This window comes from Saccopteryx bilineata, chromosome 1, assembly GCF_036850765.1.
Source record: "Saccopteryx bilineata isolate mSacBil1 chromosome 1, mSacBil1_pri_phased_curated, whole genome shotgun sequence".
In the NCBI taxonomy this organism is placed as follows: Eukaryota; Metazoa; Chordata; class Mammalia; order Chiroptera; family Emballonuridae; genus Saccopteryx; species Saccopteryx bilineata.
The window spans coordinates 74658894-74683021 of NC_089490.1; the positions used below are offsets into that span (position 1 = coordinate 74658894).

At 35.3% G+C, this 24128-nt stretch overlaps 1 protein-coding gene across 1 annotated transcript in view; it reads right to left on the reverse strand.

Annotated features, from left to right (window-relative positions):
* Positions 1-24128, reverse strand: part of ASCC3 (activating signal cointegrator 1 complex subunit 3) — a 353954-nt gene that overhangs the window by 165843 nt on the left and 163983 nt on the right. The window contains exon 14 of the mRNA XM_066254466.1: positions 19762-19896. Coding sequence (XP_066110563.1) covers positions 19762-19896 — 135 coding nt within the window. The remainder of the gene's footprint in view (positions 1-19761; positions 19897-24128) is intronic.

Below are 24128 nucleotides of genomic sequence, written 5' to 3' on the forward strand. Positions count from 1 at the left end.
ATATAATAAGGTGGCCAACTTTTTTTTACAATGAAAAGGAGGACAAAAATAAATTTTAAAAAATCATAAATAGCCCTGGCTGGTTGGCTCAGTGGTAGAGCGTCGGCCTAGCGTGCGGAGGACCCAGGTTCGATTCCCTGCCAGGGCACACAGGAGAAGCGCCCATTTGCTTCTCCACCCCTCCGCCATGCTTTCCTCTCTGTCTCTCTTCCCCTCCCGCAGCCAAGGCTCCATTGGAGCAAACATGGCCCGGGCGCTGGGGATGGCTTTGTGGCCGCTGCCTCAGGCGCTAGAGTAGCTCTGGTCACAACATGGCGACGCCCCGGAGGGGCAGAGCATCGCCCCCTGGTGGGCAGAGCATCGCCCCATGGTGGGCGTGCTGGGTGGATCCCGGTTGGGTGCATGCGGGAGTCTGTCTGACTGTCTCTCCCTGTTTCCAGCTTCAGAAAAATGAAAAAAAAAACCAAACATAAATAAAAGAAACATTTTATTCTTTGCAACAATAATACATTATAATATGATAAATGCATAATAAAAACATTTATAATATTTTATATTGTAATTATGTTTACATGCCTATTAATTTTTAATAATAATTTTAAGAAAAAGTACTCATTTAGATACTGATCCTTGACGAATTGTCATGTCAAATACAAATATGTCACATCACACACAATGGATCGACTCTGCATCGATCGAATATGGACATTTACAGATTAGTCTTCCAATAATAAAAAGAAGGACATATAGGAGGACACTTTTCAAGGGAGGATGGAACTTACAAAAGCAGGACTGCCCTCCATTAGGTCACCTTATATATAAGGCCCTAGCCTGGTGGCTCAGTTGGTTAGAGTACTGTCCCGATACAATACATCAAGAATGCAATTTGATCCCCAGTCAGGGTATGTGAAAGAACGAACCAATGATTGCACAAATAAGTGGAACAACAAATCAATGCTGTTTTTTCTCTCTCTCCCTTTAAAAATTAATTTTAAAAAAGAATGCTATATACGTTGAATCAAATAGTATATAAACTTTTGAGATTGGTTTCTTTCATTCAGTTTGATGTCTCTGAGATTCACCCAAGTTGTTTTATCAATAGTTTATTCCTTTTTATGGGTGACCAGTACTCCACAGTATGGATGAATACATCACAGTTTGTTTATCCAATCACTCACTGGTGGGCTGTTTGGGCTGTTTCCAGTTTTGGCATTTATAAATACAGCCTCTGTGAACATTCATTTGCATGTATGTACATACAGTTTAATTTCTCTAAAGTAGAGATCAGAAATGGGATTGCTGGGTCATATGGTAAATATATGTTTAACTTAAAAACAATGTACTATAAAGAACCAAAGAGGAGGTCACTTAAATAAGAAATAACTGTTTAAAATTTCTTGATACAAAGAAATTTAAGACAAAATCTGAGTTTAGGATTATCTTCAGACAGGAGAGGAATACAGACATATACTCAAATAATGTCTACAAAATATGGTGTGTTTCTCACAGAGGCATGTGGACACAGTTAAAACTTAATGAGAAATGGCATTATGGTGTACTTGTGTTTGTACTGCTAGCACTTGGTCGAGTCTTCTGCATTGCTAGTACTTACTATACATTTCTTAAATGAATGAATCAGTGATCTACTAGTCTTGTCAAAGAAGTGGGCACTGAAGGATAGGTGATATATGTGCGGAAGGCAGACAGTGGGATAAACAGGTTTAGAGGCTGGAACTAAGGAAAAAGTACAGGGCATTATGTTCAGCTTGTATGGGTGAATGCAAGAAAATAAAGCTGAGAGGAACTGGGGTAAGGTTTTACATAGTCCCAAGCATTGGTGAAAATAGAGCCAATTAAAAAGTCTAAACTGTATTAGATTTGATGTTTACACAGGTAACTTTATAGTTGTTAAGAACAGAGGCTGGATAAGCAGCTGTGGGGCTACAATGACAATTCAAGTGAGATGGTGGAGGCAGGGAAAACAGCACATAAAGTAGGTTATAAAGTAGCCAAGAATTAAAGGGTAGTGAATAGAACTTGAAGGAAAGTGTTAGAACTGTTTATTGTTGCCTTGGTGCACTGAATATATGACAGGAAAACGAGAGAAGGAGAGCCAATGCTTGTGCCTTAGAGTAGGCATTAGAAAAGTTGGAAGAAAATTCAGTTTGGGACATGAGTTTGAAGATAACCATTAAAAAGACTTTGGCTTTTGTTCTGAATTAAATGGGAAGCCAGTCAAAGTTTTTGAGCTGGAGAAAGGAGAAACCAGTTAGGTAACTCTAATGTAACATTCCAGATGAGATGTGATGGTGGAATGGACCAGGTATAAAACTTAAAAATAATTAATCTAAACTAATACACACATGCAACTCTCTATCTATCTATCTATCTATCTATCTATCTATATCTTAGCTTTCTTCACAAAAAATAAATAAAAACTAAAATTGCAGAAGTCTAAACATTAATGAAAATACCACACAACAAACTTACAGGAAAGACTAAAGTTGTGCTCTCTAGCAATATACCTGAAATACTTAAGTACCTAAATATGAAAATAATAAATAAGTAAATAGTAAGCATTTAATTCAAGAAGTTAGAAAAATAAATATGTAATAGAACCAAGGAAAGAAGAAAAATTGCCCAACTAAATTAGAATCTCATTTTAAAAATGCTATCGGTAAATAATCACAAAAACTCTTATTTTAAATAAGAAATATTAAACAAAGATAGACAATGGCTATTACTGGCCAGGAGGAGCTGGCAAACTATGTGCCAAATGTCTGTTTTTTAAATAAAATTTTATTGGAACACAGCCATATCAATTTTTAAAAATATTGTCCATAGCTGCTATTGAGTTACAACAGGGAAAGTGAATAGTTATAAGTGACGACATATGTCTACAGGCATAAAATTTTACTGTATAGCCCTTAGGAAAAAGTAGATACATAGCTGTGTATCAGCACCTGATTCAAAACCAATAATGTGGAAAAGTAAATTTTCAGGACTATACTACAGTTTAAAAGAATCAGAAAAAAGTACTCTGTAAAATTCAATACAATTCATTTTATTTTTTCCATCCATTTATTTATTTTTAAAATTTATTCATTCTTTTACAGTATAGTTGACATACAATATAATATTAATTTCTAGTGTATGACATAGTGATTTGACATTTATATATCTTATGATATGATCACCAGTAACCTGGTGTCCAGTAACCTCCTGTTACTTTACAAAGTTATCAACACATTATTTACTATATTCCCTGAGCTGTATATTACATCTCTGTGATTTATTTTATAAGTGGAAATCTGTACCTTTTATACTCCTTCACCATTTTTTTTTCTTTCATTTTTCTGAAGCTGGAAACAGGGAGAGACAGTCAGACAGACTCCCGCATGCGCCCGACCGGGATCCACCCAGCACGCCCACCATGGGGCGATGCTCTGCCCACCAGGGGGCGATGCTCTGCCCATCCTGGGTGTGGCCATGTTGCGACCAGAGCCACTCTAGCGCCTGGGGGAGAGGCCACAGAGCCATCCCCAGCGCCTGGGCCATGTTTGCTCCAATGGAGCCTTGGCTGCGGGAGGGGAAGAGAGAGACAGAGAGGAAAGCGCGGCGGAGGGGTGGAGAAGCAAATGGGCGCTTCTCCTGTGTGCCCTGGCGGGGAATCGAACCCGGGTCCTCCGCACGCTAGGCCGACGCTCTACCGCTGAGCCAACCGGCCAGGGCTCCTTCACCATTTTTACTGATTCCCCATCCTCTCCCCTCTGGCAACCATCAGTTTGTTCTCTGTGTCTATGAGTCAGTTTACTTTGTTTTGTTTGTACGTTTGTTTTTTGAGATTTTACATATAAGTGAAATCATATAATATTAATCTTTCTCTGTCTGACTTATTTCACTTAGCACAATACCCTCCCTCTAGGTCCATTCACGTTTTTGCAGATGGTAAGATTTTATTCTTTTTTTATGGCTGATATTCCACTGTGTGTGTGTGTGTGTGTGTGTACACATATAGACCACACCCCACATTCATCTATTAATGGACAGTTAAGTTGCTTCCAATGTATGAAGTTTCCTTAAAAAATTAAAAATAGAATTACTATATGACTCAGCAATTCCACTTCTAGGTATTTATTAAAAGTACAAAAGCACTAACTTGAAAAGATATTCATATCTCCATGTTCATTGCAGTGTTATTAACAATATCCATTTAAAAGACTTTGAAATGGATGACTTCCTACAAAAATGTTACTAATATTAATCTCAAAGAAAATTATAAAATAAAAGCAATGAAAGAAAATCTAAAGGCTACCTAATATCTTGGCTTTCCAGCTCTTTAAAGATAAATAAATTCTAATGTTATTAAGAAGCCTTACAGCACAAAAATAGAAGTGAAGCCTCAAAATTAATCTTACTCAGGCAGTGTAATTGAACTAACATTAAAACCTAATAAAGAACCAGAAAACAGAATAGAGAAATCTGCCTTAAGAATATTAGTAAAAATAGTAAAGAATTTTAGAAAACAAAATTCATTGATGCATTAAAACAATATACCACAACTAAGTACAATGTAGCCCTAGAATGCAAGGGCATTATAAATATGCTGAAATTAACATATTTATTGATAAGTCAAAGAAGGAAAAACATATGACTATTACCAGGCACTGAAATCTGACAAAAGGCTATATTCAATCTTGAGGAGTAAAAGTGATGATATCTATCTCAAATCATGCTTACTAGTAAACATGAGAAGTATATCAAAATTAGGAACAAGGAAAAGTTGTTTACTATCAGCCTATCAATGTACTGGACAATTGAATTAGATGAGAAAATAAAATGGTATAAATACTGGGGAGAAAAGACGAAAGTAATTATTAATTGCAGATGAAATGAACATTTATTTAGAAAATTGAGTATCAACTAAAAACTACTAACTAAAATAAGAGAATTAGGAAAGGTATCAGTCTTGAAAATCAATATTTTTAAAGTTTTTCTAATATTACTTGTTAGATAGTAAAAGTGAAGGAAATGTAATATTTATAACAACCATCAAGAACAGAAAGAAGAAATAGGTAGCACTTAGTGAAGAAAACATTAAAATACTGCTGAGAACATTCAAGAAATGAAATATTTTGAGCAGAGACGTCAGAGTAATGCTGGCATGAGAGATAGCCTTAATTTCTCCCCTTGAAATTTTAACAAGCTGAACATCTATATCTCAATGAAGAAACCCCAGCTGGGCTCACATGCTTGCCTGAAAGATACTTTGCTTTTGCTTTGGGAAAACTTGATTTCGTATACCAATTCTTACTAACTCACTTAACTAAAAGATGAGAATGACTTCTTGGAGGTGATACTAAACTTCATCTTGAAAAGTAAACCTGTATATTTATCCTGCAAAAATTCAAAATTGAACAATAATCCCAATCATGTACTAAAAATACTATAAGAAACAATAAGTAAAATAGTTTGATACCAAAAAATAAACAGTAAGACCAATGAACTAGAAAAGTCCAGAAATTAACTCAGACAAATATAAGAATTTTGAATGTTACATTAAAATTTAAAATCAACAGAATAAACAGGGAGTATTCAGAAAAGATGATGGGTTTATTACCATGAAATAAATTTTAGACAGATTAAAGATTTAATAATAAAAATTAAATTAAATTTAAAAAGTGTTGGAGGAAATCATGGATGGAGTAGAGCAGCATTTACAAAGGCTTGGAGTAAGCAAGACAAAGCCCAGATGCCATAAATAAGTTGATAAAAACTTCAGTATGGTAAAATATATATATATATACGAACAAATGAAAATGAAAACCAAAGGTTAAAAAAAAATGTCTGTAACACATATGACAGTGTATGCAATTTAACACACAATGGGCCAAGGATATGAAGATGCAATTTATAGAAAAAGAATTTCAAATGGCCGATATGTGAAGCATTCAGTTTCACTCATAAGGAAATGTCAGTTAAACTAATAATAGTGCACCATATTTTTTGCCTATTAATCTGTCATAAACTTAAAAACTTTGACACTTGCCAGTACTGGCAAAGATATGTGGGCAAAGTAACTTCCTCAAAGTTATGACTTGAGGAAGTGTAAATTGGAACAATCTCCCTAGTGGGCAATTAGGGACCATTCACCAAAAATTTAAATGCATGGATAAATTCCACTGCTGAAATTTTCCCAATGGACAACTTTGCAACTGCCAAAAATATGAGCAAGAATTTTCCTGCAGCACTTTTAACAATAAAAAAAATTGGAAATAACAAAAGTATGTATCAAGATGGACTGGGTAAAGGAATTGTGATTATGTCTACATTGTAGCATACTATATAGTTGTTAAAAGAAATTGTTTTCAGGACCAGATCTTTCTGTGTGGATCTGGAAAGATCTACTTGACGTATTATTAAGTGAAAAGAAGAAGAGACATAAAAATGTGTCTGACATTATCTAATTAGTTCACACTAAAACTCACATACAAGCACATATGTAACAGTTGTACAAAATTTTCCCTTGAAAGAAATATAAACAGACCCTGACCAGTTGGCTCAGTGGTAGAGCGTCAGCCCAGCATGTGGAAGTCTCGAGTTTGATTCCTGGCCAGAGCACACAGGAGAAGTGCCCATCTGCTCCTCCACCCTTCCCTCTCTCCTTTCTCTCTATATCTCTCTTCTCCTCCCGCAGCCAAGGCTCCATTGGAGTGAAGTTGGCCCCGGGTGCTGAGTATGGCTCCATGGCCTCCACCTCAGGTGCTGGAATGGCTCCAATTGCAAGGAGCAATGCTCCAGACGGGCAGAGTACTGCCCTCTAGTGGGTTTGCTGGGTGGATCCTGGTCTGGCACATGCGGGAGTCTCTCTGCCTCCCTGCTTCTCACTTCATAAAAATTAAAAAAAAAAGAAATACAAACATAAGAAATTTTTTAACAGGAGTTTTATCTGGAGAAATGAATGGAGAAGAGATGGGTAAGACCATGACTTATGGAGCTAAACTTAGCCTGCGGCTTTCTGAAGTATCCGAATAATCACTTTTTTACCTGGTTTCCCAGGGTGAGCTTTACCTGGAATCCAGGCTTTGCTAACCTCTGAAGAGTTACAGAGACATAATTCATCTTGTTCACATACTCTGAACAGAGTATTGGATTCTCTAAGGATGGCATTGGAGATCCAATACTATACTCACTGGATAAGTGTTTCTATAAGTGGAAATTCAGCACAAAAGGACACCAGCTGTGAAAAGTAAAGGGACTCAGGTATGTGTAGTTTAAGCATTGTCTAAGCTTTATATTTCCACTTTCAGAGGTGAACTTCCCATATAAGGCTTTGTAGTCAGTCAAATTAGAATGGAATGGACAACTGCTAAGATAATCCATTAGCACACAGAGGGTACTACATTCATTTTTCCCCATGAAAGCATGCAGGGCTTCCTTCCATGACTTTACATATCTTTTTCCTACCCATAAAATGGAAAATAATGTGAGTACTTTTAAAAAAGAGTAAGATTAAAATATCACCATTTCCAAAAGTTGATTTCTAAACCAACACAAATGCATGATTTAAAAACTTGATTAAAAATACTACCAAGCAGGCCCTGGCCGGCTGGCTCAGTGGTGGAGCGTCGGCCTGGCATGTAGAAGTCCAGGGTTCGATTCCTGGCCAGGGCATACAGGAGAAGCGCCCATTTGCTTCTCCACCCCTCCCCCTCTCTTTCCTCTCTGTCTCTCTCTTCCCCTCCCGCAGCTGAGGCTCCATTGGAGCAAAGATGACCCGGGCGCTGGGGATGGCTCCTTGGCCTCTGCCCCAGGCGCTACAGTGGCTCTGGTCGCGACAGAGCGACGCCCCGGAGGGGCAGAGAATCGCCCCCTGGTGGGCAGAGCGTCGCCCCCTGGTGGGCGTGCCAGGTGGATCCCGGTTGGGCGCATGCGGGAGTCTGTCTGACTGTCTCTCCCCGTTTCCAGCTTCAGAAAAAATACAAAAAAAAAAAAAAAAAAAAATACTACCAAGCAATTAAGAATATTAAAAAAGAACAAATTAGTTTTTTTTCCATGTAAGACTGAAACATATACAGAAGCAACACAAGACCTTCTGCTCAGATACAGACCCTGAATGAAAGAGCATGACAAAATTGCATAAAGAATTTATTATGATTTTTGTAAGCCTTCTGAGGCAATCTTTTTTGATAAGGTATGCTTCAATGGGGATAATTTCAAATCCAGTAGGAAAAAACAACTTCCTTTATAAAAACTAGACTTTAACTAGTCTATTTTCTCCAATATACCACTCTTTCCCACAATTATTAGTCAGCATGCTTTATCATTATTATAACAAGTATTATAAAGCCCTCTTCTTTGGCAAGTTATTTTTTTTATCATTCAGTGTTTACAAAGCTAATCAGCATTAGACTGTGGACCTGCTTATATGTTAGGAGTATAAACCTATACCTGGTTTCGTTGTTAACACAGGAGTTTAGAGATGTAAGGAATATATTATGTCATCTTTTCCCAGTCCTTCTCTTCTCTCTGGTCATCTGTTAACTATTTGCTATATTAACTAAACCTGGCCACAGTCAGAATTTCTGAGGAGCATGTTGAAATTTTTAGGGCCCTAGTTTCAGAGACTCTGATTTCAATATTAGGCATGAAAATAGGCAATGGGAACTAATGATCTATTATCCTACTGTCTTCCTTCCTCCCTCCCTCCCTCCTTCTCTTTTCCCTGCCTTGCTTTAACTGAACCTTGACTCTCCTCCATGGACTGTGCTTTCATGTACACCTCTCAAGTGATGGGAGATGATGTTTCTTCACCATCACCATTTCCAAACCACCATGGACCAACCTCTTGCAAAAACCTCTGCTCCTTTAATGTTTAGCATATCCGGTTCTGTCATACAACCTTATCCAATGAAGACTAGATACCCATGGGTCCCTGTCTCTGTCCATACCAATTCCCATCACCATTGTAGGTGACAGTATTTTCCATGTAGACATCCAAAACCCTTACCCTTCAATTCCCATGGCCTCTGTTCCACCTCAACCAGACCAGTGTCATCAACCTACCACTGTATGACTTTCTATTCTAGCCTCGATTTCAACCCACAAGTATACTACTTTTAAAATCACTAGTACAAACATCCTAATCTCTGACCAAATCATCCTATAATTCAAGATTGCCCAACTAATTTTTCTAAGCTCATTCTTTATCGTTAATGACACTTGCAATCACAATTTCTTTACTTTCATTTTATTTACTAGCATCCTCCCCCCGAATCCACACTGCAATCCTTATTCTGGTTCTTTCCCCAGTTTAGATAGCGGAGCCTAGCATTTCAGTCACACTTCTGACAATTTTTTAAACTCATCTGGCTTTTTGTTATACCAGACTGGCAAATATGAAACCCAGATAACCCAAGGTAGCTAGTGGCTAAGAAAAAATATATACAAGGACAAACAGAACATTTTAAATTCATGATCACAATCTTCACAAGCCCTTAACAATGGACAGTAATTCTGTGATGTCTTTTATAGTCTGTTTTTTCTCACATGTCTCACAATGTCTACATTAACCATTTATTTTCTCTTCACAAACTTCTGACCAACTTATTACTCTAAACTCTTAGGGAATAACCTCAACACCTATTTCATAAAGAAAATTCAATACATCAGAGGAAATGCCTCTTCTTGCCATAAACCTAAAACATTAGTGTACCAGAAATCACCTTTTTAACCTTCCCTTCTTAAGTGATAATAGAAATACTCTAATTCCTATCTAAAAAAAAATCTCTCTACTTGTTCTTTGGATCCTACACCTCTTGAATTCTCAGGACTATTATACTGGTGGTTCCTTTTCTTTCTTATAAGAATAACCAATCAACATCAATCCTTTTTCATTCTCAAAGTTCCCAGACAATATAAACATATACTTCCACCTTGAAAAGAAAATAGTTATGTCTGCCTTTCTGGAAACTATTTTGTATTTTCTATATCTCATCCATTTTCTTTTGGTATTTAAAATAACTTCTCAATATTGATATCTACACTTGAATGCTCTATATCTACACTCATCAGCCAACTTCATCTATTTTTTGTTTTCCACTATGTAAATGGAAAAGGCTCTACATAAAGTCAACAATATCCATGTTGCTAAGTCAATATTTAGCAATCCTTACATTACTTGACCACTCACAGCAGCACTCAATATAAAAGGTCACTTTCTCCTCTTTGAATGACTTTTCCTGGGCCTTCATAACATGATACTCCCTTGGGTTTACTCCAATGTCTTGAAGGCTCCCTTGTTGGCTCATTCTCCACTATGGGATCATTAAATACCAGAAGTCCTCAAGAGTTGGTCCTAGGCTCTTTTCCCACTCGTATCCACTCCAAAATGTACTGTTTCTGATATTCAGGCAGATGCTTATTCTACATCTCTAAATATTCCAGGCATCTCAAACTTAGTAAGTTCAAATAATATGATCTGCGCCTTTCAATCCAAACTTATCTTTCTCTATTCTTTTTATTCATAAATGACCCAACTACCCATTCAAACATGCAAGCCAGATATCTTTTAGAAGATAGAAATCTTCTAGAGCTTTCTTCCTCAATCATTCATATCCCATTAGTCACTGAGTCTCTGCAATTCTATTTCCCAAATAATCCCTAAAGAATGAATCAACATCTCTAAATAGCGTTCTCATTTTTATTTGCCCTGACTGTATGTAGTGATATTTTATTTTTTTTAAATTTATTGATTTTAGAGAGAGAAGAAGGGAGAGACAGAAACATTGATCTATTCCTGTATGTGCCCTGACCAGGGATCTAACCCCCCAACCTTTGTGTATCAGGACAATGTTTTAACCAACTAAGCTATTAGGCCAGGGTCTATTTTTATAAACACAAATCTGATCATGCCATTTTCTTCCTCAAATTCCTCTAGTTTTGGTAATTCTGATTTTTAGCCACTTCCCTCAATGCGTTGTTTTTCTTTTGTCGGAAACTTTCCTATAACACTCTGCTGCTACATTTGCTTTGTGAACTCTTAACCTTCAAATCTCAGCTAAAATGTCACTTTGTAAGCTAAGCCTCCTCTAGTACCATCAGTCAAGATCAGATTCCCCAATTTTACCTTTCTTAGGACTTTTTCCCTTTTTATTATTTATTAATATTCAATTAAAACAAATTATTTAATTAATGAATTAATCTTCCTGTCCTGCCAGAACATAAACTCCTAAGACTAAAGGTACAGCTACTTTTTCTTCTTAATTATATTTCCATTCCTAATTAAAACAAAGAATATTAATCAGCATACAACTCCTACTTCCTTCTATGAGGACTTCCTGTATTTCACGAGCCAGAAGTTAAAACCTATGCTTTTCAGATCTCTTGTAGTCAGGGTACTGGATGCAAAAAATCCATTCTTTTAATTAGATGCACTCAAACAAGAACTAGAAAATGGAAGTAAAGAGAAAACCAATTTTTCTGCTGTTGTCTTCTGTTGACAAGATCTTGGAGAAATGAGGGCTGGAAGTTATAATGGATGTACTGTAAACACAAGATTTGATTTTCCAAAGTGTTCATGAATGTTGAAAGGCATCTGCAGGAGCAGCTGTAGCTTCTCCATGCTGGATCACCATCATGCTGGCTGATTCCCAATTCAACAGTTCCAGTGACTGACTCCTACTCCTCCCATTCTACTTACTGACATTCTAGTAAGTACCCAATTTCTTTACAGATTCTTTCTATTTAAATTGTATCTACAGTGGATTTTTCCTTTACTGAATCCTGAATGATACAAAACGTGTTCCTCAACCAACTTTAACCAGGTTGACAGCACAATTTATTTATCATGATACCTACTGATCTATCACAGTGACTGGCATGTAGCTTATTATTCACCGGATGACCACCATTATAAACGGTTTGAGGCACCTGTGTATACAATCAATTCACAATGAGTAGACTAATTTCATGTCATTTTGATTGCCAATTATTCACTTAATTTTTTAAATTCTATTTAGAAAATTAAATTTAACAAGGTGACATTGATCAGTAAGAGTACATAGGTTTCAGGTAAACATTTCTATAGCATTTGAACTATTGATTATGTTATATACCCATTACCCAGAGTCAAATAATTTTCTGTCACCTTATATTTGCCCTTCTTTCCACCCTTCCCTGCTACTCCCTCTCCCCACTCACCTCCCTTACACCCTCCTCCCCCTCCCCTGGTCACCACTTCACTTTTATCTATGTCCATGAGCAATTATTAACTTTAACTTAATAATTAAGGAGAAAGGAAGTACCATATCCTTTGTTCCACATTATATCATCCCTTCAAAGATGGTGCTGGTTCTCACATGGGCTACCCTGATATTGCTACAAGTTAATTTAGAAAAAAGCTAACATTCCAAGGTATTCGAACTAGCAGAAGAGAGAGTTCTTCCAAAACTGCATTTTTTAATATTAATTTGGGCATCTTTAAATAAATACTGAAACACAATAAAAATAATTACCATGTGCAATATGATCTAGTGCTTTAATCAGTATAAAACTCTATATCACTAATGTTTAATGACCTTACTTATTTAATTTATATATCCTTAGGGTGCTTCCTCTACTAAAGTATTTTTAAATGCAAGGGCAACAATATTCCAGTTAATATACTTTTCTAAACCAGTATTATTCCTTAAAATAAATGTATACATTTGTCATAAAATATTCACAATCTCTAATATACATCTTAAAGCACAGGAACAAAAATAGCTGCAAGCTAAATATACTTAAATGTAAGAGCAAAAGAAATAAGAATATAATTCTAATACTACTTTCTATGTTCTGTAAAAAGGTCTTACTGAAGAAAGCTCCCTGACACTGGAATTGGTAATGATTTTAGAAAGTAATATCAAAAGCACAAGCAATAAAATAAAAATTAAAAAGTGAAACTATATCAAATTAAAAAGCGTCTGCGCCCTGACTGGATAGCTCGTTTGGTTAGAGCACTGTCCCAAAACGCTGAGGTTGCCATTGCTACTCCTGGTCAGGGCACACACAGGAACAGATGAATGTTCCTCTCTCTTGCTCTCTCTCCCTTCCTGTCTTGCTGAAGTCAATAAATTAAAAAAATAAAAAGCTTCCACAAAGCAAAAGAAATCACCAACAAAGTGAAACAACAAGTTATAGAACGAAAAAAATTATTTATAAAACAACTAATAAGAGGTTAATATACAAAGTGTATAAAGAACTCATAGAACTCAATAGTAATGATAATAATAATAATAATAATAATAATAATCCAATTTTAAGAAAGGCAAAGGACCTGAAAAGACATTTTTCCAAGGAAGATATATGAATGGCCAACAGGTACAAGAAGAGACACTCAAAATCAGCAGTCACTAGGAAAAGACAAAGTTAAAGCACATGAGATAGTGCCTGATGCCTAGCATCAAAAAGACAACAAATGCTGGTTTGGATGTTGAGAAAAGGAAATCAACGTGCACTAGTGATTGGACTGTGAACTGCTGCAGCCATTATGAAAAATAAGTATGGAAGTTCATTAAAAAATTAAAAATAGAACAACTATATGACCTAAAAATTTCCCTTCTGGTAATATATCAACAAAAAATGAAAACCAGTACCTCTGACAGACATCTGCACCTTCATGTTTATAGTAGCATTACTTACAGTAGCCCAGACAGGAAAACAACCTAAGTGCCTATCAATGGACGAATGGATAAAGATGTGCAATATTAGCCATAAAAAATAAAAAAATTTTACTATTTGAAACAACATAGATGGACCTTGAAGGCATTTTGTTAAGCAAAACAAGTCAGACAGAGAAAAAACAAATAACTACATGATCTCACTTATATGTGGAATCATTTCACAATACACTCGACAATTGAACCATTCATGAGTTTAAATTGCACAGGTCCACTTATATGTAGATTTTTCCATTAAATATATAGCTGGCACTATCCCCAGGTTTTGCATCCATGGATTCTACCTATCACAAATGAAAACAGTATTTTTGATCTGTGGTTGGGAATCCACAGATGCAGAGGGCTGACTGTAAGCATTGTTCTATGCTATTTTATATAAGGGACTTGAGTATTCCTGGATTTTGGTATCTGCAGGGGACCTGGAACCAAGCCCCCAGGGATATCAATGGAAAAATATGATTAAGTTTTGCGGGAGTCAAAAGTCACACGTGAATTTTTGACTGCATAGGGAATCACGTCCCCTAACCCTGCATTGTTCAAGGGTCAACTATATGTGTAAATCAGACCATCATGTTGTACACCTTAAACTTATACAGTGATGTATGTCAATGATTTCTTAATTACATTGGGGTAGGCGTCACTAGATGTACTGTATGTTAGACTCCATTGAAATGACAGTGTTGATCATGGTAATTTCCTCTGCTTGGAGGAAAATCAATCCTACTATTCAGTACTTAAATTCTGGTCATAATATTTGGCTCTTCCAACAACTTCACAAGCTCCCCACTGTATAGAGTCCAAACACTTAAGCAAGTAATTTAAGATCCATTACATTCTGACCAAAATCCACATGCCTAGCCCTTCATGCACCTGACATGCCAGTGAAACCAGAACACTTCCATTCTCCACATATATCCAGTGTTTTTCTTTGCCTATGTTCTTTTTCAACTTTCCTTCGAATACTCTTAACCCCTATTGCTATATATTGAAATATAACAGCACTGGCCTGAATTAATCTATTTTATTTTCTGTTCCCATTGAACTGTTCGTTCTCTCATGCCATTTATCACATTTTGCTTTACTTATATATGTATTTCTAAATCCTCTGTGAGGCTGTGTCTTATAAGCAGAGATTCTGCCTTGTTTGGCCACTTATTTTCAGTAGCACATTTGATTAACTGCATTAACATTGACATGTTAATGAAGAATTGAATGCCTTATATACTCTAAAAGTATTGTTTCTTTTTTTTTTTAAGTGAGAGGAGGGAAGATAGTGAGACTCCCGCATGTGCTCTGATCAGGATCTGCCTGGCAATCCTTAACTGAGGCTGATGCTTGAATCAACGGCTCTATTTTTAGTGCCTGAGGCTGACGCTCGACCAACTGAGCTATTCTCAGCACCCTGGTTGATGCTCGAACCAATTGAACCAACCATTGGCTGCGGATGGAGAAAGAGGAGAGAATGGGGGAAGGAGGGGGATACAAACAGATGCTGCATCTCCTGTGTGCCTTGACCATTAGTCAAATGCAGGGGATATCCACATGCCAGGCTGACACTCTTATCAACTGAGCCAACCAGCCAGGGCCAAAAATATTGTCCTTAATAGTTACATAATCTTTAATTAGATGCCTATCCAGAGTTTACTTGAAAATTGTCCTACTGATTATTTATATCCTACTGAATACTTATGCTGTCTATATATATTTTTGGACATCCATAAACCTGGTTGATGTTCTAACACTGAACCAAGTAGCCTTTGCATATATTTAAAAACTAAACAATAAGAAAAAAGGGGATATCAAACACCTGCTATAGTCTTTAGTTAACAGATATTATCTATTTCAGGAAGAAATGCTAATTTTATTAAAGCCATACTAACACTGTAAAGCTGCTAAGAAAGAAAGAAAGATATCAATATTATCAGATAACTTGTATCAAAGCCAGATTCCATTATTAGGCAAAGGTGAAAGCTTATCTATGAAATAAGAAGAAGGTTGGTAGATCTAGATAAATAAAGTCATACAGTACAATGATACTTTAAGGTAGCTTTGAGGATACGTATTACTAATAGATTTCCCCCAATGCTCTGATTTGTTTAATTGATACTTCAATTAACTACATTCATGAAGCTTTTTGCATGACTGAGCATTTCTACCTAAAAATTTTTTTAAAATATCACTAATATATTATAATATTATATACAATATATATATATTATATATATAAAAAAACCACATCAGCACTGATATGTCAGAGAAATACAATATAGCAGTGGGTGGGAAGACAGAAATAATCATATCTGCACTAGAATATTTAAAATCTGTTAAAAATTTTGTACCTAAGGGTAAAAATGTATCTTACTAATGTCTTCAGTGAAATAGAATCTCAAGAGTGTAACTGAAATAGTCGTCCAACTTGATGTACTTACTTTTGTAAATGTAAGTTACTACTTTTCCCTGAGGTATTTTACAGAAAATTATAGTTTCTTGAGAGAGTATCTTTGTGCGGCAGAGTAGAAAGTAATAATATGCAGGGAAAATTAGAAAAATTTATCCATATTGTTTGTTATACTTTCACTATTTTTAAAATTATATACATAAAATATATGTCAATGAAAAAATATATATATATTCTAAAAATAGATTTCTATAATATAATATGTAAAGTTTTAACATTGTTCAGCCAGGTTCCAAAATAATTTCATATAACTCCAACTGTTACTCACAGTAAACTACAACAACAGGTTTTATTTATCCCATTATTATTCCATTTGATAGAAGAGAAAGAAAAAATTTTCAAATGTTTCTAGAGGTCAAGTCACAACTAGAGCTTTCTGTAAATGTGCCCTCTTTGCTTAGAGCCTCATTTAGAATTTCTGAAACACTCATCTTTACTGATTAAACAACTTTTAGGTACTTAGTTTTCCTTCCCCTATTGTTTCAGTGGGGAATTTGAAAGTATGATAGGTTTTTCAGCTGGGGGGTGACTGATATTTAGAATGGGAATGATATGGAGAGTCCTAACATATAATGTTTACTTACTGAGAAGAAAAGACTCATTTGAGCTGTGGCTATAGAACAGAACTTATCCTTGTTATACTATACACACACAAACACACACACACACAAAGAGAGAGAGAAAGAGAGAGAGAGAGAGAGAGAGAAAAGGAGTGTTTCTGTTTCCTTAATGAGGATTTTATTTAATATATACACAAAGTTATAGTGTGTTGAATAAAACTGTGAAGAAAGCTTTGAAAAGCTACTTGGTAAGTCAGGAATCAAGATAGTTACATTAAACACGTAGAGGTAAATGTATGAGGTAGGGATTTAGTTATATGTCTCCTAACAGGACCCATGAAGCTAACTTCCTATGTATGACCACAGCAAATTTACCTTCTAATTTTATTTTAATGTTTTAAGTACTTAATTTCCCATTTTTCCAAAACGTGGAAAGAAATATCTCCTACCATCATGGTAATAGCTTCCTTAGAATTGCTAGAATATTAATACGATTCAAGTTCAAAAGGCACTTCAAAGAAATAAGAAGAAATATACAACCAGCACTAGAAAATTAATCTAAAATTCTGAAGCTTTGAATAAACATTCAGAATGATTACTTTATCTTTTTAGTTTCCTTACTGTAAAATGGGATAAGAATCTTAAAAGGCACAATAGTGGTGCTGACCATGAGAAAATTAAAATGAAAACATCTCTTATAATGTTTGTCTCAGACATACACAAGAAAAAAAAAAAGGAATTTTGTGGTACCTACTATCAGCCAAATATTATAAAAAAGTCAGGGAATATGATGGTGAACAGAACAATATTCCTAAGGGATAATAATAGAAACCTACATCACAGCTTCTTGTAAGAAATGAATGGGTTACATAAAGCAATATATAAAACAATCCTTGGCACCAGTGAACACTTGATAAATATTAAACATTATTATAACAATTAAATAATAAACCCAATCTATTTAGAATAGCAATAGCTCTCGGATTTGAGAGCTGAGAAATAACCAGGCATCCACAAGGTGGCTCTCAAGGCTTGGTTTTTAAATACAACAGACTTGCTTTGTATTTCCAAAGAAATGAAATGTAACTATTCAAAGGCTTTCATAAATTCATATTAATAAATAACTGGAAGAATACAAAGCTGTATAGTGTGAAATAACTGAAAATTTCATAACGTGAACAAAATGAAGAAACTGAAGACGTTTTGTAGTTTTAAACTGAATGAGAATTTGACATTCGCAACAATTGGTATCTGATTATCATACTCAGAATTTAAAATATCAATAAAAGTGATAAAATTTATAGTATAAGGTCTACCGGAAAGTTCTGTCCATTTCTATCACACATTTCGACACGTAAGCACATGTTTATTTGGTGCATGTGTGCTCCTCTATTTTTATCACTTAATGTATACATACTGATGTAGCAAATTAACTAAAATAAAGTTGATTCACGTTAGTCTTATGTGTGAAGCGACAGTGTACCTATGGCTACTGATAAAGTTAATTTACGCCACTGTAATTTTTACGAATTTCAACAAGGAAGAAATGCTACAGAAGCATGTCTGTCTCATCCACCATATTCCCCGGACTTAGCACCCTCCGACTATCACTTGTTTTTGTCCTTACAAAATTTTTTGAAGGGCAAAAAATTCAAAAATGAAGATATCAAACAAGCACTGGTTCAATTTTTCGCATCAAAAGATAAAACATTTTTCAAAAATGGGATATACAAATTGCCCTCACGCTGGCAAGAAATCATTAATAATAATGGCAATTATATTATTTAATAAAGTTTATTGACGGTAAGAAAATTTTGTATTTTGTTTTATTCCAAAAACGAACAGAACTTTTTGGTAGACCTTATATAATCATAACCATTAAATATACTTTAATGATCGATGAATGAGAAAGTGCAGAGAACAGTGTGGTTATTAGCAAATGTTCAGTAAACGTTAATTAAACCTTATGCATATAAAATATTTTGAAGTTACTATCATTTTACTAAGGCTCGGTTTTTTATTTGAAAATTTATTCTCATAGCTATAAATCAAGAGTCAGGGAGGCTTTCAGCTTTGTAGGCCACATTGTCCTCACAGCCACTATTCACTTCTCTTGTAGTGCAAACAAGCAGCCGTCAATGAAAGAAAAGGGTCTGGCAGTTTTCTTCCCCCCCCTTAATTGAATTTATTGGGGTGCCATTGGTTAACAAAATCACACAGGTTCAGGTGCACAATTCCACCACACAACATCTGTGTACTGTGCTGTCTGTCCACTGCCCCACGTCTCCTTTCACTGGCAGTTTCCTAATACAAATTTAGTTACAGAAACAGGTGACTGATTGCCTTTGACCCTTGAACTGTAGTTTTCCCACTGTTGATATAATTTGATATAATTAAACAAAACCTTCTCTAAACCTTAGGGTACCCAAATTACCTAGAGAAGTACTTCTCAAACTGTAATGTGCATGAAGTCACCTGGGGATCAGGTTCAAATGCAGATTAGAATATGGTAAGACAGGAGTGGGGCCTGAGGTTCTGTGTTTCTAGTGAGGATCACTGCTTTTTAGGTTCTTTGAACATATACTGAGTAGCAACACTGAGTAGCAACACAGTTATTCTTCAACTTTTTGATCTCAAACTTCTACACTCTTAGAAAAGCTTCTCTGTAAGTATGTCTGTCCATACTCACCCAAAATATTAAAAGTGAAAAAATTTTAAAATGGTTAACTAATTCTTTAAAAGAACAATGATAAATAGATTAGGTAACATATTTTATAAAATTTAACTGTATCTTATATTTTAAACACTACAATTAAAACAATTAGAAAGAAGTGGTAATACGTCATGCATTGGGATCCTTTGAAAGATCATTAAGTTAAGAAAATAGTCAAGATTATAACATGATAAATCTGTAAAATTAACTTGGAAATTGGAGACCATGGGTCTTTCATGCATAAATTATCTGGTATATCTGGCACATTATGTCTTTAGTTTGTTTACTTTGCTGTCACTTGTCCCCTACCTGTTTTTCTGCATGTCCATATTCAGGTCCTTGTGTAGGGAAAAAGCAGGAAATCTGGCCACTGTTTTTTGCTCTTTCTATTAAAGACATAGCTGTTCTTACTGTGGCATTTCGAGCATGTACAAACACCATCACCTACAATAAAGGAAAGCAGTTTATTTAGCATGCAAATTCATCAAAGATGGCTTAATATTTACTAGTCTCAAATCACCATATATAAACATATATTAATGTTTCAAAGTAGAACTCCAGTTTATAAACTTTCCATCTATTTTAGAAAAAATATTGCTAGAATAAAGGCAAGTTAAATAAAATTCAGCAATATAACTTTACTTATTATTACCCTATAAATTGGCAGATATTAGATATGAAAATATATATAAATTTGAATTACCATATATAAAATGAGGAGTTTAATCTGTATATTTTATCTTTTGAAGACATGACTCATTAGTACAATCATCTATTCTGGGGACAGAGGATGAAAATATATGAGAGCCTAACTTAACCACAGTCAATGAAATTTCCAGTATCATAAATATATTTAAAGAAATTGAAGCCAGTAAGGAACACTACTTTTCCTTGAACAAAATCAGGTCTAACAGCAAACATTTAAAATACAGTTTTGGGGACTACTTAAAAATGCTTTTAGAGAGGTATTTGAAATTTATGTTGTGGTAGAACTTCCTGTGGAATTATTCACAAAGTGACTGTGGAAATCTGAATTAGGGGAAACACGTGACTGGATGCTTTGTCAAAGAGAAGAGGATAATCATACTTTTGGGAGTCAGAAGGCAGAATGCAAATGCGACTGGAAAGAAGAAATAATGGTTTAATTAGCATCTTATATATGCTGCCTATCAGGGCCTGCCTTCTCTGTCTCTTCTTTGGCCTTCACTTCCCCCAAATGCAGCTCCACCCCAGCCTTCCCAAAGAACCATTACTATGATAAAATAGAATTTTATTATTTCATATGGGCAGTTGATCTTTTTCAATTTTATATGGTGTAAATAAAAGCATAAAAGCATCTTTAGATGACTGACATTTTTATCAAGCTGAGACATACAATCTAAGGGTAATTAGCATGGTGCTTTGGCTGACTTCAAGTCCAGTTTTAGGCATAGTTTTCAATCAGGCTGACAACTTTGAATCTCTCTGGAGTCACCATGACATTCCCTTACTGCCTCAGCAATGTGAGGTTCCTAATTCTTGCTTCTTCTCTCCAATATCTCTATATTATGTTAATTATGTTTTCCCCAAAACTAGAATTTTATGATTATTTGTACACTGCATACATAGGAGGATATGCAACCAACCGTTTTAGTAAAAGAGAAGATCATTTTAAGGACTAACACAAAAGTTAAAAAGTGAAGGTCTGTCTGTGATTAGACCAGAATGAGATAATAACACAAATGTATATAGCACATTACATAATAAATCCATTGTAATCTTGTTTATAAACTTGTAAAAGAACATGGTCCACATATGGGATGCTAATTGAAATTTACAGGGTAAAATCTCAAATAACAATCATTCAAGAAACTGGCATGTTAATACTATCCTTTCAGGGTATATTCAAAGTAAAGGAGACCAGATAATCTGGAGAAGACCAAAAACTCTTCAATAAAAATCTCCCCAAGTGTTCAAAGAACATAAAACAAGCATTGCAAGTTACCTAGAAAAATTTTACATAAGTTAATCACTGTCTTCAAGGATATAAAGCTTGAGATTTCACGCTTTGTCAGAGTTCTAACTTATTTGCTGATGCTAATGTGTTTTGAAAAAAAGGATCAAAGGAATAGTTCTAAAGAGTACACTAATAAAATTTATTTCAGAAAGTTTTACAGATACAGGACAATTCTGCTTTCCTTATTTTCAACTAAAAAACCAAATCTACTTTTTACAGGCTCTAGCTTTCTGGGGAAACATCTTTGCCTCATAGGATGTCAAGAGACTGTCACTTAATATAACTGTGATATTTTCATAATTACTGACAAAAGCTATTTAATACAAAGTTAGATAGAAAATTCTGTTAACCCTAATGCCCTGCTGAAGTTTTCCCAATTCAGAATCTGTCAAATTCTATCATCCTGTCTACCGCAAAAGGTAGGAATATTTCAACTGTGAAGTCTTTTTTAAAGGGTAAGGCTAATTTCTTTTCCTTTATGTAAAAAATAAAGTTTTATCACACACAAAACTTCCTTAGTCCTCAACACTAACTTTAAATTTTTTTCAAGTAGGCCCTGACTGGTTGGCTGGTGGAAGTCCTGGGTTCGATTCCTAGCTAGGGCACATGAGAGAAGCGCTCATCTGCTTCTCCATCCTTCCTCCTCTCCTTTCTTTCTGTCTCTCTCTTCCCCTCCGGCAGCCAAGGCTCCACTGGAGCAAAGTAGGCCTGGGCGCTGAGGATGGCTCCATGGCCTCTGCCTCAGGCACTAGAATGGCTCTAGCTGCAAAGGAGCAATGCCCTAGGTGGGCAGAGCACCGCCCCCTGGTTGGAATGCTGGGTGGATCCCGGTCGGGTGCATGCCAGAGAGTCTGACAGCCTCCCCGCTTCTAACTTCGGAAATATACAAAAAAAATTTTTTTCCATTGATTTGAGAGAAAAAGAGAGAAAAGCATCAACTCATTCCACTTAATTGTACACTCAGTGATTGCTTCTCATAAGTACCCTAACCTCAGGGGGATTGAACTTCTTGGGGTGCAGGTTCAACAATCTATCCATTTAGCAACCTGGCTAGGGTCCAACATTAACTTTTTAAAAATCTCAATTAAAATAAAGTTTCTTATTATTTTATTAATTTACTTATTCATTCAAACATTTCTGAGCAAGTAGGTCACTACCAAGCACTGAGAAAACTGCTTGAAAAAGACGCAAGGTCGCTGCCTTCACGGAGATGAGAATCTAGCATGATGGATTAAATAAGAAAAAATAATAAATATTTTTTCTTAAGATATTTACTACCACATATGTGTAAAATACTCTCAAAAGGAGAGATATGAAAATTGACAAGATATCGTTCTGTCTACAGAAGACATGTATAATTTAAGGAAGAAGATAAAACTGTATGCTAGTGGGTCTCCTTAATTCATCCATTCCTAGATATTTACACAGTATCCACTGTGTGCCAAGCATGTACTAAGCACCAGCTATACAATGATAAATATGTTCCAAGGGTCCAAAATGAAACATTACTCTTATGGTGAGAAAGAATCTAGTGGACACAGCTCTATCTGGTTATAGAAGCAGAGTACCATCTGGAGGGAGGAGGCTACAGCAAGTATTTATCTTTGGTAATTATAGTACATTTGCCTGAAGAAGTAGGTTCTCTTTCAAAGTTTCTTATATTGAGGCCTAGAACCACTTTATCAGAATCACTTGCTGGTTTCTCAAAATAGATTTTGAGGTCTTCCCTAAAACCAATTCTGATTATCTAGGGATGAGGTCTAGATATAACAACTACTGAGATGACTACTGTGTCAGGTTAGTTAGTAATCACCACCAACTTAATTTTCTTCTTGTAAGGTAAAAGCTTAGAAGAAAACATAAATAAAACCACCACCACAAAGATTTTTTAAAAATCCCTAATATATCTTAGTTTACCTATACATATAAGATCAAGGAATATTAAGTTATTTTATATAAGCAGTGTAGCCCCAAGATCATTTCCCAGATGGGGCCAGGGTTTTATAATGCAACCAAATTTCTATTCTCCATTATTCAAAGGCCACATTATGTAAATCTTGTTAAAATAACAGATATGAAGAACATATGGGAAAATAAAATATGACCCTAAATCTTCATTAATTATTTCAGTCTGACTTGTCGACTTATCATTTTGCAAATTATTTTGTACTGCAGCTAAGAGAAATATTAGTTACAACTTAAAGTAGCAATTTCTTTTTATTGAAGAATCCATCATGTCTTGTTCAGTAAAATAAACTTTTCTCTTATTAGGGATTTTCTCTTTAGAGGCTCTAACAGAAGCCATTACAAGATTTTGGGTCTCTCTAAACATTCTGGATTTTATGGTTTGCTAATTTGGTTAATTAATTTAAATAGATTCATGTGAAAACCATAACAGAAAGGACAGTGTTGTTTCACTTGGCAGAAATAACTCCAAATTAATCTTAAAAACACTGTTGATAAACGAATATCAGTTAAACGAGCATGTGTCATTAAAAGATTAGAAGAGTAAATTCAAGTCAATAATTTGGTCAATTTTAACTGTTTTATAAAACTTTATATTTTTCCTTGAAGTTTGTTAGGTTAATGCAGTTTAAAAATGTCTTATATAGGCCCTGGCCGGTTGGCTCAGTGGTAGAGCATTGGCCTGGCGTGCAGAGGTCCTGGGTTCGATTCCCGG